Source organism: Otolemur garnettii, unplaced genomic scaffold, assembly GCF_000181295.1.
Source record: "Otolemur garnettii isolate 467f Iridium unplaced genomic scaffold, OtoGar3 scaffold00079, whole genome shotgun sequence".
Classification (NCBI taxonomy): Eukaryota; Metazoa; Chordata; class Mammalia; order Primates; family Galagidae; genus Otolemur; species Otolemur garnettii.
The window spans coordinates 5,545,776-5,564,375 of NW_003852474.1; the positions used below are offsets into that span (position 1 = coordinate 5,545,776).

Consider the following 18,600-nt stretch of genomic DNA (forward strand, 5'->3'; position numbering starts at 1 on the left):
GCCTGTCACAATGCCCGGCTATTTTTTATTGCAGTTGTCATTGTTGTTTTTAGCTGGCCCGGGCTGGGTTTGAATCCACCACCCTCGGTGTATGTGGCTGGTGGCGTAACCACTGTGCTACAGGCGCCAAGTGATAACCTTGGTCTCTTAGCGTTCCCCAGTCTGTTATGTGAGGGAATGAAGAATGAAAATGCTGAAAGCAACTTCCAGCAGTACAGGTCCATGACCAGAAGGCTCTGTATCCTGGGATTCAACAGCAACAGGTAAGAAAATTGACTCTGTTAGGGAAGATGCTTCATGTTTCCTAAGTAATAGATTTTCTTAGCAGATAAGAACACAAGGAAATGCTTACCAGCCTCCAGAGAAAAAATCAGTAGAGCTATGAAACAGAAAAGTCCGAGTAACACTTTCATATTCTCCTGCAGAACAGAAGACAAAAATAAAAATGTTACTATTCCAGCAAAAGTCTGCAACTAAACATATGTATGGACACCCCTCCTGTCCCCACCCTCAACTTCAAGTCAAAATGATGAATTAATTTTTACACAACATTCATGCGATCATGTTTGGCTTCTGGTTAGAAAATACCAGGCCCAGGGAATAGGGATGGAGATTTTTCACAGGATTAGGGACAAATGCGACAATTAACAATCAGAAAAACTTTTCATCACCTGTCTCAATATACATTTCCAGTCTTGCATTCTACTTAAATTTCCCCCAAATCTAGTCTACATCCAAAGTAGACTATTCACTAGCCCTAAACCAGCTTCCCCTTGCTTGTGTGGATTTATTCCTCAGATACATCCAAGCAAAGGACCTTGGCCCCTGAATCCTGCGGCCAGCACCCACTGGCAGATGCCTTCCACCCTTCCAGGTCAGCTCCAAGGTCTTGCCTTCATTTTATGATGTGAGATACAAAACTGTTTGTATGGTAGGCTACGGGCACATAGAAATGCATGCACAGACTGAAATAAATTGCAACAATATGCTAAACTTAGGTTGGTTCTTGTGATTTGGTGGTTTTCCCCTTGTCTGGGACTTTCTATATTTTCTAAAATGAGCATTGGATGAATCTAATCACAAAAGAAAAAAGAGAGAAAAGTCCACAGCTCCTCTGCGTGGCTTAAAAGGCCATATCAACACAGATACTGGTCAGTGTCAAGACTACATAGTCAACTTACTAATTTAGTTACAGAAAGCTTCCTCCCCATCCTTGGCAAGGGGAATAAGCAAATTAGATATTTGCCCAATGACTACAATTCTAGGAAGAGAACATACCCATTGCTTTATCTACAAAGCACAGTCACTAAAATAGTATAGCATTTAGGATAAAAGTAAATACGCAAACAAAATATTTTAACACAACACTCATTTACACCCTAAAGATGTGATTGTTTGAGTAAGTGGAAAACGTATTTAAGGTGTATTAAAAGGCATGAAGTGCTAGAATATCTTTCTAAAACAAACGCAGGAATGGAAAGATATTCTAAGCGTGCCAGACACACCCATCCATATTCTCTTCCCTTCACCCCTAGTATCAGGTTTCTGATCCTTAAGCCTGGCTCATGCCTTGAAACCTACCTCAGAGCAGCACAACTGCATTCTCCAAATACCCTGTAATTCTGATCCTGTTCCCATACATTGGCCTTCTCTCAAATTAGTCTAGATTGCTACTATTATTACCACATACACTTTTAAACTGTATTCAGATGATTAAATAAGATGGACAGCTCTGAAGCCTTGCAGCCAAGCAGACGAGCTCTGCTGTGCAAATGAGTTCTAAGTCTTTATCATGGAGAGGAAGAAAGGAAAGGGTTAAAATGTTTCCCAATCATCAGTTCCAGGCCAATCAGTTACTTGCATTAGTTCATCATCAACAAAATAAAGACATTACGAAATCAGCTGAACACTGCCAGCTGCTAATTCATTTAGTTGCAAGATCTGGCTTGTTTGATCATGAGGGAAGAGAGAAGAAAAGGGAGATCTCCAGACTGAATTTTACAGAGTATGTGTCCCAAGATATAATCCCAAATTAATCCTGGACAAGCAATGTTTAATCATAGGTCAAAGGTTGGCCGGCTCTACTCCAGGGTGCCCTTGGACATGACTCTTCCCTGAGGCTCAGTTTCCCCACCTGAACAAGGTGGAAGGAAGGAGCCAGCTGATCTCAGGCACCATCCTACTCTACCAGACTGCAAAGGAAAGGGCCGCACCTCCTGGGTCCAGACTTACCCCTGCCCCAGAACTGTTCTGGAGAAAGGCCACTGCTGTCCCCTTAGCAGTGGCCATTCTGAGTCTGCCTGAGCCCCGAGGCCCCTGGACCAAGAGGCCAGCACTGAGCCTCAGCATGGGCATTGGGGTCACATGATCTACAGGAAAGAGGACATCTAGAGGAAAAGTGGGAAATGATGCTCCTGAGACTGAAGCCACACACACTGCCAACCAAAGTCAGCACCACCCCGTGGGGCCGCACATACGCAGAAGGCCCACGGTGCGGCCAGCCCCGACCCGCCCTATGCCTTAAAATCTTTAAGCACGTGCTCACAACATGAAGAGGCTCGCTGAGGAGCCGGGACTGTAACTGGCAGGTGGCAGAGAATTGCTTAAAGATTTTAAGGCATAGGGCGGGGTGTCGGAGCTTTATTTTGTCTGCAGATGTTTTGGCATCTGTGTGAAATACAGAGTAGAGACCAAGGGAGGCAGGCAAGCAGGCTGCCTCTGGGGTCCATGAGAGAGAGGCTGAGGGGGTGGGCCAGCCAGCAGTGACCCGACAGGCAGGAAGGAGCATGTCTGAAGGGGCAGACACGACTCTGCACTCGGGGGCAGAGGAGAGAAAGAGGCCGGCCTGGGCCTGACTCACTAAGGTGGGGCTGGGAAAGGGCAGGCTCAGCTGGCACAGAGAGCTCACAGGTGGTGCTCAGAGCGCACCTGGGAGGAGGCCAGCAGTGTTCTCTCCAGCAGAAATCAAGGATTTGAGCTTAAGGTAAAATCGGAATGAAAATGGACAGCAAGGCCTGGAACGTGCTGGAATGGGCGTGAGTTCAGACACCGCACAGGGACCTGCCATTTTGCAGGTCACAGCTATTTATGAGAAAAGGCTGGGGGAGGGGGGCTGGGATGACCCTGCCCTGTTACCTCAGAGAAGGCCTTTCTTACGCCACGTGGTCCCGCTTCTCAGGAGGGAGTCAGCATCATTGGGGGACGCATCTGCCTGGGAAGGAAGAGCACATGGTGACGTCCGAGTGAAGAGGCCCCCAACCACTGACCACCATGAGGCTCTCGGGAAGCGCCAGAAAGTGAGCCCAGTATTTAAAAAGTCTATGTTCCTAAGCCCTTTGGGACAGGACATTCTCAGAAAATCCAGTCACAGGTGAGGAAGACAAAGAGCTGGACAATCTCAAACTATTTTTGATTAAGCACATGTACCTGGAACCTGGCCGGACACAGGCATGCAGAAATGAATCACACCACTGCTGGGGATGGGTGTGAAAATAGAGCTCGGGCCTTGCCGGAGAGAAAGGCACCAGATGCCAGAAAAATTAGACAGTCCCCTTTCAAGAACAGGCATCCTTACTCCTCCTGTAGGAGGCATATCAATATACTGCACCCCATATTGCACGATTTAAAATAATTTCAAAAAATCAGACCCGTGAGGGGCCTATTGTTATGTCCTTTAGATATTTCACCATTCATTCAGTTTTCTTTTAGTATTTCGGAGTCTAATTTTTTTCATGTCTGAACCATTTCTTTGGGCCTTTGAAAGCTTATAAGGCTTAACCATAAGGACGTTTAATGTCCACTGATGAAACAGTCTGACTAATTCAACATGCAGCATTTTGCTTAGACTACACATACTAAATCCCAACTTACTATTCACTTTTTTTTTTCCTTTTTTTCTCTCATTCACTTTTAACTTAGAGTACATAGCGTAACCGTTACGTCACTGACCAATGGGTGGCCAGGAACTGACCCCACCAGGATTTTGTTGTTGTCTATTAGTTTATACAGGGAAGTGCAGGTTCACCATTTATGACTTTTGTTATCAGACCCTCACCCACCCGTCCGTGACACTTCACAGGTCAGCACCCTTGGATCAGCAGTTCTTGACACTTTTCTTACAGACAGTGGTCTCTTTTCTGGGAAAAAAAAATGGTGTTCTATTTTTTTTTTCTAAGTTTTTCATAGTGAAGTTGGTAAGCAGTGTCTTTGCATTGGGTGAAGATGAAGGTGTGTATGCCTGAAAATGTATCTGCTAATTCTATAAATCCATTTATGTCAAGCCGTGACTTACCTTTTTTCACGGATATGTCAAGAGGTAGTATAATTTGTCCAAAGCTGAGATGGAGGAAAAACTGATAGTGTCAGATTTTTAAGGAAATGATGAAAACATTTTCACTGGTGTAGACAGTGAACAAGAAGAATGTGCAGAGGTGGAAGGTGAAATTATTCATTTTAAGGAAAAGGGTGAAGAGGAAGAAAAAGACGGTGACAGTGGAGAAGACGAAATGCCAACTATAGAGCCCAAGAGAAGACAACCACGCCCAGTTGCAAAAAGAGTGGCCTACAGCTCAGATGGCGGCACCATCGGAATATGGACCTCACAGCCGATAAAGGATCAGGGAGAAGACAATCCGCTAATATTATGAAGACTCAACCAGGGGTAGGATCAGGCACAGAAACCAAAACTCTACTGGCTGCTTTCCAACTATTTATTGGTAATGCAGCTGTGGATGTGATTATCAAGGTTACAAACCAGAAACTACGTCTAATCCAAGAGTTATGTAAGGAATTATTCATCCAAAATTCTGGCGATTTTGTCAAAGAAGAAATATTAGGATTAATTGGAATTCTTCGAAACAGTGGTGTGTGCTGGCAAAATAAAGACGATCTCTGAGATTTTTTCAGTGAGAATTTTCTGGTTTGCTGTGCTGTTTTCAGAACCCAGAATGTGACTCCTACTGAAATGTCTGTGTTTTGACGCTGCTGCCACGTGTGAGGCTCCCAGACAGTGTGATGCATTTGCTCCAGTTCGAGGGCTCTGGAATATGGTTACAAATAAGCTCTCCCTCTATTACAATCCTCATGAATCTGTCACTGTTGATGAAGACTGGTGTCTCTCCATGGGTGCTGTGCATTCAGACTTTACATGCCAACTATACCTGGGAAGTATAGGATTGCAGTGAATCTTTTCTGTGACTCTTCCTTAAACCATGTTTTGCAGTGAAGCCATATGCTAGGAAATCAGCGAACCTTCCAAGGCATTACAGAATTGGCTCTGAGATTGTAAAAAGACTGGTTCAGAACTGTCATTTCGATCAGTTTAGTAGAAATATTACCATAGACAGAAAATTTACCTCCGTCACCCTGGCTTTTGACCTGCTTCAAAAGAATGTAACTGCAATTACTACTGTTGGCAGCAATAAAAGGTATTTGCCTCTAGAACTCAGGCCAGCACATGATGAAAAGTTCTCCCTCTGGAACAGAAAGATTGGCCTTCTCTCCCTATGTGACATTAGGAAGTTATGTTCCAAGGACAGGAAAGGTAGTTACAGTGCTTTCTACACAGCATGATCCTAGGAAGGTGCCAGATAACAAGCCTGATGTAATCCGTGTTTGTAATATTTCTAAAGCAGGTGTTGACACGCTTGATGAGTGCCTGAGAAAGGATTCCTGTCACCTTGGTGTTAGCCGCTGGCAATTTTCTTCAACGTTGATATTGCAACAGACAATTCTGTACGTGACTTTACAGGAAAGGAAGCCTCTGGTTGCAACTTCATTCAAAGAAACAATCGGGAAGAAAATACTTTTTGGAAAGATTTGGCACAACAGTTCTGTGAAGAAAACACAAGGAGGCGCACCCAAAACGTGCACAGTCTCCACACAAAAACATATACAATGGCAACGAATCTCTGTGGACACGAGTGCAATCAAAGACAAGGTGCGGTGACAAGAGGAAAGGTTCATGCTGAACCGAAAGGAAGGGTTACAACACAAGCAGTGAAAAGGTTACCGAAAAAGGTTGCTGCTACCTTTGTCCCATGGGAGAGATGGGAGGACATGAAGGCAAGCAGTGAACGCAGCAAATACATCTGTCCCAGACACACATCAAAAAAGGAAAAAATAATAAAAAATGCAGAGAATGTCATTAAAGTGTTGTTAGATACTCCTACAATGATATGTAAAATTGTAGGTTTTTCTCAAAATTATAGTACTGACTGACCCCCCATTGGTTTTCATCGGGCACTGAATTGGTGTTGGCATATGGTACCAGAGGCACAGGGGCTCATCAAGACATATCAAAAGAAGCCCCCACATCCTCCTCTTTCCAGGCCTGGGACAGTGCCCTTCACACCCCCTTAGTGTGCCCCAGAGACAAGTGCAGCTTACACTGCAGGGATTATATACAGAATGTCAGTCACAGGGAAACTAATGGAATGGGGGAGGGGAAGAAGGACCAGCAAGAGGGACAGATTTTCTTCAGATTGATAGGAAGGTACATACAATCAGGTTACACAGGTGGCTTTTGTAAGGTTAAAGTCTGAAGTGTCATGTCCTTTGTGCTGGGAGAACTGGGTGGCCACGTATAAAAGACTCAAACTGGTCCTGCATCACTCACCACTTACAAAACATAACTCACGGTGGATAAAAGATTTCAATCTAAGACCTGAAAGTCTAAGGGACGGATTTATCTGGAAGGCCCTGGAAGGCTCTTACACAGAAAGTGACTACCCAAGTCCCTCCAAATACTTCGCTTTGCCACTTCCTTTTTATCCTTTTAAAAACGTGTGTACTCACTCTGTCTACTTTTCATCCATCGCTCCTTTGAAAGGACCTGCTCAAGCCACTGTGCCTCCTGGTTTCCCTAACCAGGAGGCCTCAGACGCCACCACACTAGATATCAGTGCAGCACCTGACCAGCCCCATCCCCAACCCCTCCTGCCTGGCCCTTGTCCAGCTTGCTCTGTGTCCTTCAGGCTCCCCTCCTCAGGCCTCTCTGCCATGAGGTGGCCCTATGCAATTTCCAGGGCTATAATTCAAATCCTCCCTTTCAATCCTGGTGGCTTCTGGTACTACTGACCAGCTCTGAGCTGATTCTGATCAAAAGCTTCTCCCAAGGGCCCTGCAGGAACCCTCGTCCAAAGCCAGGTGGCATGCATCATGTAGGCTGTCCCTGGTACAACTCACTAGGGACCTCAGACTGCTGGATCTGGGACCTGGACTCCAGCAACAGAGGGAAGCACACCTGGTTGTGTCCTTTCCTTCCCAGGCCACCACCCTCCTACGCCCCTGTGAGGAGGGCCCATCATAGGACCTGCATGTGTTAAGTAAGGGCTCAGTAAACACTCACAGAAGGAGGGAGAGAAGGAGGAATGGAATCCACCCAGCCAATCCACCATCTTTGCATCAGACACATGGTGACTAAAACCCAGCCTAGAATCAAGGAGGACAAGTATAGAATGTGGGTCCCAAGTATGGGTCCAAGAATAGAAACTCAGGGGGAACCATCCCTGTGGTTGGAGATGGCTGGGAATTGCACAAGGGAAGGCAGATGGCTGTGGGGAGAGCTAGGGGAGGGACAGCCCCGGGGAGAAAGAGTGGGGAATAAGACTAGAGTTTGGGAACTATCCATGCCAGAATGAGCACTGGCTGTGTAAACCAAACCTCCCTTATTCAGAACCAATTTATCCAGGTCCCATGTGATTTTTAAAAATGGTTCATAGCAAAACTCAAAGGAAACCTTTAAAAAATGCCAGCAATGACAAAAAGTCATAGATTTATTCCACTGTGTTATTTTTCAGATTGAATTTTGCACATACAATAAAATGATTAAGGGAGGAGAAGGGAGCAACTCGCCCTGTAAATTAATAAGCCATCTTACCATCCCCCTCCCCCCACCGCCCCATTCTGCCTGGGTGCAATGATGCCTGTATTAGCTGGCATTACCAGCTATGTGTCCTCACCGTGGCAGCTTCCGGCCAGCCTGACGGTGCACCGAGGTAGCGATGCCCATTGTGCCCAGAAGTCAGCCAGGGCTGGAGTGACCAGGTGCATTGGCAGGCCAACCCCACCCCCAGCAGCCATGTCCACCCACTGTAGCCACACACGGCTTTATATAACAATCATATGAAAATACTAGCAATTGTGAAGATCTTCCTGAGTGGAACACACATACAAAGCTACTTCTTTATTAAAGATAAAAACGAAAATGCTTATTTAAAGCAATTTTCTAACAGACCTAGAATGAGAAACTTCAACATGAACTAAATTGTGAATATAGAAGTAGCAATTAAAGATAATAATTAACAATATGCATATTAGGCTCAGCGCCTGTGGCTCAAGTGGCTAAGGCACCAGCCATTTACAGGTGGTGGGTTTGAATCCAGCCCCGGCCTGCCAAACAATAATGATGGCTGCAACCAAAAAAAATAAAATAGCCAGGCGTTGTGGCGGACGCCTGTGGTCCCAGCTACTTGGAAGGTGGAGGCAGGAGACTCGCTTGAGCCCTGGAATTGGAGGTTGCTGTGAGCTGTGATGCCACGGCACTCTACCCAGGGGGACAGCTTGAGGCTCTGTCTCAAAAAAAAAAAAACTTATCAGAGGGATCACTTTTGAGGTTTATCTTACAAGGGTACAAGTGAATCTTTCTAAGAGTAGAATGTGAACGTTTTAAAACAATAACTAAGAAAATGACATGAAGGCTATGTTAACCAGTTTGATGGAAGTGTTCTAGACTGTGTGTGAAAACCCCACACTGTACCCCAGAAGTGCGTTAATGTACATAGTTACCATTCAATTAAAAAAAAAAAATACACATATTGGTCCACAACAAATCTCCCATTCCAGAAAGGACTGACTTCATCCAATGGTACCTTCCTGTCCTCTGACAGGAAATTCCATATCCAGAGTAAACATAGGAGAAGTGACAGCTGGGGACAGACAGGCTGTCACCAGGACCCAGATGCTTTCCACGGGCCTAAGGACCAGTGTAGTGGGAGGAAGCATTTTTCCTACTTTGGAGACACATCACACCTACTAAACATTTTATTATGTTGAGGAAATTCCCACCACTTTGAGGAATTCCTTTCTGACTTGTGAGGAATTCCCCAACATTGTGAATGCTCCCTTCCAGGACCAGGTGCAGGCATGGTGGCAGGCAAAAGATACACCCAAACAACTGTCAAAGCATCCTGCGGGTCCACTTCAGGGGACAGTAGCCGTAGAGGTGCCCAGCACTGGGGGAAGCTCATCCTGACACCTGGTGCTCAGGGTCCATCCAAACACAGCCTACACTGTCCCCACACTGGGACCTGCGAGCAGCAGTCCCACCATGTGGCTTGAGTTGTGTCTAACATGTTCAGCTCCAAGCCTCTCTCTGCAGCCTTCCCCAAAGCTGCTCTATCCCATATTGAAAGCAGACCAGAATGTGTGGGCAGGTAGACATCCCAATCCACCCATCCAAGCCCATCCACCTCCATGCAGAGCTGGCCAGTCCCCAAAGCAAGCGGGCACATGAGCACACTACTAGTGGAGTCCATAGGAATGAACCAGGGCAGAGACAGGGTGTTTGAGAAGGGAATTCCAGGGGTCTCTGGTCCCTGAGGCATGGTAGGCACAGGTTCCAAGTGTGCACATCCTCTTGGCCCCTCACATCCTTGTCAAGCTGAGGAATGTGGCTGGCCAAGCTGCAGGGCAGAACCTTTCAAGGTACAGGGCCAGACCTCTGCGGAAACCCAGGAAGAGAGAGTCGATGTCAACTACTCTCAGTAGGTGACATCTCCATCTTCCAGGGGCTTGAAGTAGTCAAGCCTCAATATGAAACTTAGAAGAAAATCCCACCTATGCTTTCTACATTTCCATCTCATATTAACACACTCTCCTCCCTTCCCATGGAGAGCCTCATAGACACAAATACAGCATCTTTTAATACAACCTCTCATCCCAATCATTTATCAATGAGTGCGTATGTATCAATCTGATGCAATGGACAAATTAGACAATTAGGCTCCAGTTAATTTGGCCATAATGCAGAAGTAACTGTGGATGAGACCTTGGAAAAAGCAAGGGCTAAAGGAAGATTTTTAACTCATGAAACATCATGCCTACTGAGGCTGACCAGACCACAGGAACCAGAACCCAGAGACAGAATGGGTTTTGTGTCCTACCGTTTCTTCCCTTCCTAAATACCCTGCCTTGCAATTTCTGGCCTCCAACATTGCTCCTCTCTGGCAACATGCCAGAGGCTCCAAAGGACATGTCCAGGAGCTCAGTCTGAGAGACCGTGCCTCTCATTCTGGCAAGAGCAGCTATTTCTCAAGTTGGGATCTATGGGTAGAGTTTCAGAGAACAAGGTGTTCCATCCCAGAAATTCTACGTTGTTTTGACTTCTATAATTTTTCATTGCAGTAAAATGTGCCCAAGGTGAAATACACAAACCTTAAGTATACACAGTTCCATCAACTGAGACAACTGCATGCACCAGGACTACTCTATCAGAACAGAGACCACTGCTGTCACCCTCCAAAGCTCCCTTGTGGCTTTTAGTAGTCGCACAGCACCAACATTCTGATTTCTCTCTCCCCTCTACAATCCTTTGACAGGCTAGCTTAGACTTCCTTCAGAGCCCACATTAGTACCAATGTGTGAATTCATGCCACCCAGCAGGGCGGGAAAAGCAGTGGCTCTCAAAGGGATGGGTGTGGCCCCCGGGGAAGCAACTCAGAAATCAGGTGCACTTTGGGTGATGATTGCACCTTCACTCTTCAAGGCCAGGGATGCTACACATCTGGGACACCACCAGGAAATTCTGCTTAGTAGAGACTCGTTCCTCATCCCTTGACCTATGTGGCTTCGAAGTGTCCCAATTCATGCCAGGAAACGTACGTATACTATTTGGAACCTAGCCCCCAACTCTAGTTCACATTTATGTAAAATACTTATTGTTGGCATAATTTTTATACACATTGAATTTTTCAGGAATGCAACTACTGTGAAAATTAAGAGAAAAATGGCCTTTGACTACCATATAGGCGTTAGCCGAGAGTCGCCCATCCCTTAGTGGATTTGGATGGTGGCTCCAGGCTGCGCTTGGAACTGTCCCAACACAGCTACTCTGTAGCCAGTCTACAGAAGGCACTGAGCCAGGGTCTAGTTCAGCTCAGCCCTAAGCAGCTACACACCAAAATACATCATTTAAATACAAATTGCTTTTATTTCTTCTTTACATATAGTTATTATAGTGATATTTTAAAATTACTCTCTAGATAAGTTTTGTTATATTGTTTCAGACATATAAAGGGAGTGTTTAAGAATATTTAAGAATAATTAATATTATTAATATTTAATAATATTCTTGCAATATTAAGAATATAGAGGGAGGTGTTAGGTTTTGATGAGATGGAAAATGACAGCATCTAACTTTTTATTTAACTCTTGGTCCGAAGTCATTGGCTATATTTTCAGGGGTCCATAAGATCTCACTAGATGTGCAGACCAGCATGGCTAGACCTCTCTGTTAGTATCCCAATATATGGTTACCAAACTACATGGACAGATTGAGTCATTTCAAAAGACAGCTTAAGACTTGCTCTTCCCACCTGTTTTATGGGACCTTCATGAGAAAGTCCCCACTTCTCTTTGTCCCAAGAATGCTTTTTCTCCTGAGAACTTTGCTTTCATCTTAAAGACACTGGTGAATGTGCTCTGCCCGCCTTCCTGTCTCCCACTGTGCGTTTGTGTTGTCAATCTTCCCTATATATTAGAACAGCCTGGGGGTGAGGGTTAAAAATACCAGTGCCTGGCACACCCTCAGAGATGCTAGTTTATTTGCTCTGTGTCTAGTCTCAGCCTTCCTCAGAATGCCTCAGGCAATGCTAAGCTGCTGGCAGGGCTGGCACACTGGGCTCACCTAAGCATCTGCAGCCCTGCCTGGGCAACTTCACAAGCATTTAGACCACCCAGGTCTACATTTATACGTCTCTAGACTCATTTTTGACAGAGGGGAGAACAGCTGGTAACAGTGCAGACCCTCCTCCTGCACCAGCAGCCCACCTGCCAAGCTGGAGGTGACCACAACACAAGCCAAGCACCCGCTCACAGCAACAGATGGGAACCAGTGTGGGCCTGGGCCACAGCCAGTGAGTCACAGGTGCCCCTGACCACTTCTCTCCATGGAAGTGGTAAGGTTATGGTAGATCTATTGTGCAGCACAGGATGTGAGGGTCTCTGTACCTCCCCACTCCTATGCTAGGGTAGTTTCACCACAATTGATCAGCTTTGCACCTCTGATTCATGAGACACTCCCTCCCTAACATCTCTGCCTACAGGTGGGCACCTGCCTCACACCCGTACATCCCAGCCACAGGTTCCCATCTGCCCTGGTTCATGTGCGTGGGGAAGCCGCTCCTTGTATCTCAGCAGCTCTGCTTTTTTCCAGGGAACCATAGAGCTTCATCTGTGCCCATCCTCTCCTCACTTCCCTGCAGACACTGAGTGTCTGTTGGGTAGCCAGTGTGCCCACATCCTGCTCAAAGGGCCAGATTCCAAAGAGAGACTGCCTTAGGAAGAGGGACTGCCAATGTCCTGTGACTTACCTGAGTGACAGGACAGAGAGCTTCCTTTGTTTTATTCACTGCTCTATCCCAGCACTCACCACAGAACCTGGCACATAGCGGACATTCAATAAACACTTGTTTAATAAATACTTAATATTAAGCAGTGTTTTGCCATTGGTGAAGAATTTACTCAAAAGTTGTTACATGTTTCGGACCCATACAGAAAATTACGATGCCACGATATGACACAGAGGGAGCACCAGAGCCTGCTAGAAATGAGGGACGGGGGGGGGCGGGGGGGGGCGGGGGCGGGGCTAAGGTCAAGTGAGAGTTCTCATCCAACATCTGTTCTTGGATGGCATGGAGGCCACAGGAGGGCGAACAGGGCTGGCGATGCTTCACAGGCAGAGTGGCAGCTAGCCAAAGGGGATTGAAAATAAATTGAGGCTCCACATACCCTTTTTGTGTAGCACAAAAGCTAATGCAGGATACTGAATGAAATACTGAATAGGATCTTAAACTACAAATTAGGAGGGAAGGAATGCCAATAACTGTTAGTAAACTGGGTGGGGAAAGGGGGAGAGAACATCCCCAAGATCCCTGCTGGCTTTCCACAGCCGGTCTAGAGCCCCAGAGTCCCCATTTTGTCTGTTCACCTTCCAGAAGCTCAACACTGAGTGAAGGGGACCCCAGACATCACAGTGCAGTGACAGCCAGGGCCCAGCATCCACCTTTTCTCTGTGACATTGGTGGCCCAAGTTCATGGTGTCCCTTGACTCAAGTCCTAGGATGAGGAGCTAAAACCATGGAATGTGCCTATGGGAGGAGTGTCCCTTGCCCCCAGGAAACACTATGTAGGAGTCACCTCTGAACACCCTCCTCAGCTTTCCTCCCCGGTGGCAAAAAGCCCTGATAGGCAGGGACTGTTGGGAGCCATCAGGAAGGAAAGTAGAAGACCCAGGGGTTTGGATCCAGCAGTCTCACTCTCCTCCCCAAGTTAGTCACCTGTCTAAGCCTGCGCTTCCTCTGCTGTAAAACTAGCGTGATGACAGCACCTTCCTCTCAAGACTGCTGGGAACATAAAAGAGCAGCGCATGTTAAGAACCTTATAAACTGTAAAGGGCTGGCACACTTGCTGGAAATAACGAGTGTCTCCTCCCTACTTTCTGGTAGCTATACTGCTCAACATCACCCTTGATCAGAAGGCGCAACACGGCATCCTCCCTAGTGCCTTTAAGGCCCCGTCTCGTCCCTCCTTATCGAGATTGACTCCTCTGAGCCTAACCCCTAAGACCGACACTCCTGAACCAGTTGAACTTGCCTGATTAAAACGCCTGGAAACAAATCACACAGGGAAACGCATGCCTACCTAGAACCACCCTCCAAAATGACTGGCGGTTCCCCACAAAGATCTAAACAACCTTTACTACTGCTTCACACAGGAAACACACACACACACACCGACTTAATCGCCATCACCTGGTTACACAACAAACTGGCACCAAGTGTAATTTAGGAAGGACGCTTACCGCGCGCTGCGGAGCGGGCAGCCAGACGGCGAAAGTGTCAAAGCCACCGCCGGCCCTCCCCCAACCCATCCCGGGGACGCGCCCGCTCTCTCCTACCTGGACTAGCCCCGTGGCGCGTAAAGGGACCACAGCCCCAGAGAACCCAGCTCAGCCGGGAGCCCAGAGAGGAATGCTCCGGGGCGCGGGCGCACGAAGATGGTCACATTCCTGCCGCTCCCCGGGGGCGCGCGGGGCAGGCCGGCGCCCCCACCGCCCGGCCCGGCCGCGCTCCGGCTCCTCCCGGCCCGCACCGCGCGCTCCGAGTGGGCTCCAGGCGCCGGGCACGAGCTGCGCCCGCCCTCGCGGCCAGGATCTGCGGGGCGCGGCTCCGGCTGCAGCCCAGCCACCGCGGGGGCGGGCAGCGGGCGGAGACGGCTCGGAGGGGCCGGACGAGGGCGGCGGCAGGCCACTCCGGGAGGCGAGCTGGGCCGGCCCGGTGCCCCCAGCTTCCCGCCCAGAGGAGCAGGAGAGGCTAGATAGCTCCTCCGGACGCCGCCGGCCTCGGGCATCCCCGGGAGTCCCCGCGGAGGTCCCGCCAGTTCCAGTTAACTGGAGGGCTGACGGCGCCCCCAGACCGCGGCCCAGCTCCTCGAAGGACAGCAACGGTGGACTCACCAAAGTTAGTGGGGACAATTCACCTAGCCATGGCGACCTGCCTCTGTCACCCCACCGAGCTGGGTGGCGACCAGCAAATTGAGCTGGCGACCCGCAAGGCATCAAATCAAGAAGCAAACGCTAATCCTTCAGAGTCCAGAGTGGCCTCTGGAGCCTGGAGCCTGCATCCTGGCGCCGGGCAGGCTCCTCTGTGGCTGACTTTGTGACCTTCGACTAGCCTTCTTTGTACCTCCCTTTCCTCTTCAGTGAAAAGGAAACAAAACAGCACCCATTTCACAGATCGAGGACATTAAATAAACTAATGCATATGAAATAGTGCCAGGCACAGAGCAGATACTTCACAATCATGATCTCCTGGGTTTATTGTTCTTGTTAGGCACCTAGATGAAAAATCCGTTTACGTGTGGAACAATCTTGACAGCAGACTTCACCTGGGGAGCCAGGTGTCCCCAAACTACGGCCCGCAGGCCACATACAGCCCGCCTAGGACGTTTATCCGGCCCGCTGAGTGTTTTTGCCGCCGCTGCCTGTCCTGCTTAGCAGCTGACTCGTCCCGCAGTCTGGCCCTCCAACTGTCTGAGGGACAGTGAACTGGCTCCCTGTTTAAAAAGTTTGAGGACCCCTGGGACAGACCTTGAGTTACGCTTTCAAACTTAAACCCCGCTTCTCCCACTAGCTCACTTTGCAAATAAGACTTCACACCCAGGAAAATGCAAAACAGGCCAAGGTCCTACAGCAAGCACCTGGCAAGGTCGCACCTAGGACTCCACAGAGCAGAGGCTGCACCGGGGTCTCCCAGCAGCCTGGGAGCTTCACACCTGCTCTTTCCTTGTGCTCTGCATAGGACTGGAGGTCTTACTGGATGGTCCTCCAAGGAGAGATTAGTAAATGATGACTGTTTCCTTCTTCCAGGACACACCACCCCTTCCTGATATGTCCCTTCAGAAATCTAAGAACTGGGATAATTGGAGCCTCTGCTGCCCCAGATAATTCTGGGGTTGGGAAGAACTTAAAGGAATGAGCAACAATAACTCATCAGCCCTAAAAGCTACCTTGTGGCCTGGCGTGATGACAATTTCTTGGGGTCTTTTTTTTGTTTGTTTCTTTTTTTTTTTTAACCAGAAGCTTAAATGGTTCCTTTTTCTCAGAAGAGCAGGCTTAAATCTGAGGCCAGTGATTCAGAATTATGAAAATTCACCAACTGTCCTATCTCTCAGTGTTCCTTACACTGCTCTGTGACAGATGGGACAATTGATGAAGCAGTGTCCATAGCCTTGATTCCACTCAGAGTCACAACAATCCCATGTTCAAATCGGACATGTCAGGATCTCTGAGTTGAGGCCCAAACATACTTCAGTGTTTTGAAAGCTCCCAGGTGATTCCAAAGTGCAGCCAGGGCTGTGGACAACTATTCCCCAAAGCTCCCACAGGGACACCAGTCCTCTGAAATCCTCCACAAAAAGCCTCTTCACACTGAAGCGGCAGTGTCCAAGCAGCAGTCAGTGACAGCTCCAACAGGTGAGCCTAACTTAGGGCTGTAGAACCAGCCGGAAAGCCCTGTGATGATGAACATAAACTTGTCCTGCCAGGTATGTAAAGTTTTTAAAAAGTTGATATGTAAAAAGTGAAATTGATTTCTGTTAATGACGTAGATAGAGCCACTGTTTTATCTGGGACCTTGAAGTCACTTCTGTTCGCACTCAGCCATGCCGACCACTTTTACTGACCCTTCCCTTTCCTTTCTTTCCTTCCCTTGGCTAACTTGTGTGTCCACCCGCCTCACTTCACCACCACCACCCCCTTTGGAGACTCCATCAGGTGGAGACGTCATCCCTGTATTACTCTCTCCTCTGGCCTCAGCACCATGCAAATGCTCTGAGCACATCCATGTGCTTCAGCGTAAGGCACATCCCTGACACTGGGTGTTGTTCGGGATTAATGATCCCATCCAGTGGCTTGCATCCTGGATAGAAGCTTACCAGGGATAGAAATAGGACCTTTAGCATCTGGGGTACCTCCCTAAGAAGTGTTTATCAACCACAAGACTTAGCTTCTTTGTTATCTACCCCCAGGCCACATTCCTTAAGGGTGACCTTATCACCTGAAGATTTTCAATCTGTCATCCACCTGTTAAGCCGATCAGTTCCTGTGATGCTCTTTTGGAAGAGTCTCTAATAATGCACATGAAACAAAATTGCATTGATCAATACAGTGTGATCTGATGCTTGAAAAATAAAACATTTTCCATGGCCCAGGTGTCAGGATGACATTTTGAAAGATTGCCCATTATAAATATTAACACTAGGCTTGAAAAGAGGATTTTATGCTTGTGCCCTTGAACCCTTACTGGAGAACTAGACCACAGATTTTATATCATAAACCATTGAGTACCGAAGAATGTATGGTAATGTAAAGCTATGCATTCCCAGTCACAGAAGTAGAATGGACCAGCAGGTACAAAGGGGAGAAGCAGAGAGAGATAGCTGACTTTTATTGAATCCTGAAAGTGTTTCTAAGAGGTGGCCCAGAGGCCCCATTCTCTAGCACTACCAGAGAAACACTAGCTTCCTCCTGAGGGTGGAAATTGATAGAGAACCCTGGAAGTGAGAAACTTCACTTAACTTCCCATTGTGTGGCCTGGGATACCACCAGCGTCATAACAAAGCCCAGTGTGCAGCTTAGCCTGAGACATGGAGCAGCCCTGGCAGGAGAACTGCCTAAGCCTCAGGATAGGCTGACATAAAGTCTAGGGCCCCAGGTGCACTACCTGAGTTCAGGTAAAGAAGTCTCTAATCCCTGAGTGGCAGCTGTGGTGAGGCTGAGAGAACCAACACCTACAGGAGCCCTTGGACTCACAGTTGGCAGGACAAACCAGATCTCAGCTGAAGTCTGTAAGAACAGAGGATGATCTATGAACCAAAACTCCTCCAGGACATCAGGACAACTCTTTGTCATTTCTGTCCCCATCATTCCCCCACCCCTAAAGAACTCCAGTGACTCTCTAGAGGAAATAAAAGCAGGGTGTGGAGGGGAAGGAATTCTGAATAGATGGTGCCATTCCGCCAAGAAGACTCAATCTTAAGCCAGTAGATACAAAATGGATTTAAATTAGTGACATTTTTTTTCTGCCATCAGATGTAAATGGGGAACTCACAAGTGAAGTTCACTGTAATGGTAGAGAAATAAAGAAAATTACATTTTTGCACACAGGACCGCTGTGATCTCTATTCGGTATACCTATTTTTGTTCTTCACGCCGCTGCCGGTAATCTCTCGCAGAACCCTAACGTAGACCTGAAACCACTGTCCCAGATGGACTTCCTTCTATGGCTGGGTTGTTTGCTGCTCTCACACACATTTTCCACCTACTGACCTCCAAATAACCACTCTCCTATCACGTCTTTCACCTCCTCCCTGCTCTACAGCTCTTCACTTTTAGTTGGCTCCACCTCCCCATCATCTTTCTACTCAATTTCCTCTGATTGTGCAAGACCTTTACCAGGAAGAAAGCCACATGTGAACTGGAGATAAGAGCTGGTGAGAAAATGTAACATAGACCCTGAGACAGTCACAGGCAATGAACCATTCCTTAATCTCCTTTATTACAGGAGGAAGAAAAGCTGGACGTGACAGGCAGACTGGCCAACTGTTTGTTGTATTTGCAGCTTGAATCTTGCTCAATGAAGGTAAATGACCGAAAGTGCTTTTTGTACCTGGTTTTTCCCAGAAATAGCACAGCAAGCTCCAAAGGCTGATAGAACTGATAACTTCCAGGTATTGCTTGCACCTAACACAACCAGATTGGTGGCCTCTGTCTCTCTTATGCTGCCTGGCTTCTGTTTGATGGCCCCTTTAATGTGTGAAACT

The 18,600-nt window shown here is 47.5% G+C and overlaps 1 protein-coding gene across 10 annotated transcripts in view; it reads right to left on the reverse strand.

Annotated features, from left to right (window-relative positions):
• Nucleotides 1-18,600, reverse strand: part of IL1R1 (interleukin 1 receptor type 1) — a 72,531-nt gene that overhangs the window by 26,270 nt on the left and 27,661 nt on the right. For 5 of the 10 annotated variants that reach the window (XM_023515833.1, XM_023515829.1, XM_023515831.1 and 2 more), the window contains 2 exons: nucleotides 3,136-3,211; nucleotides 353-419 (listed from right to left, as the gene is read on the reverse strand). In XM_023515833.1, the coding sequence (XP_023371601.1) occupies nucleotides 353-413 (61 nt within the window). In that variant the 5' untranslated portion in view covers nucleotides 414-419; nucleotides 3,136-3,211. Of the gene's footprint in view, nucleotides 1-352; nucleotides 420-3,135; nucleotides 3,212-14,176; nucleotides 14,699-14,734; nucleotides 15,230-18,600 lie in introns of those variants that run through there. The other 5 variants (XM_023515837.1, XM_023515832.1, XM_023515836.1 and 2 more) reach the window with 4 other exon arrangements.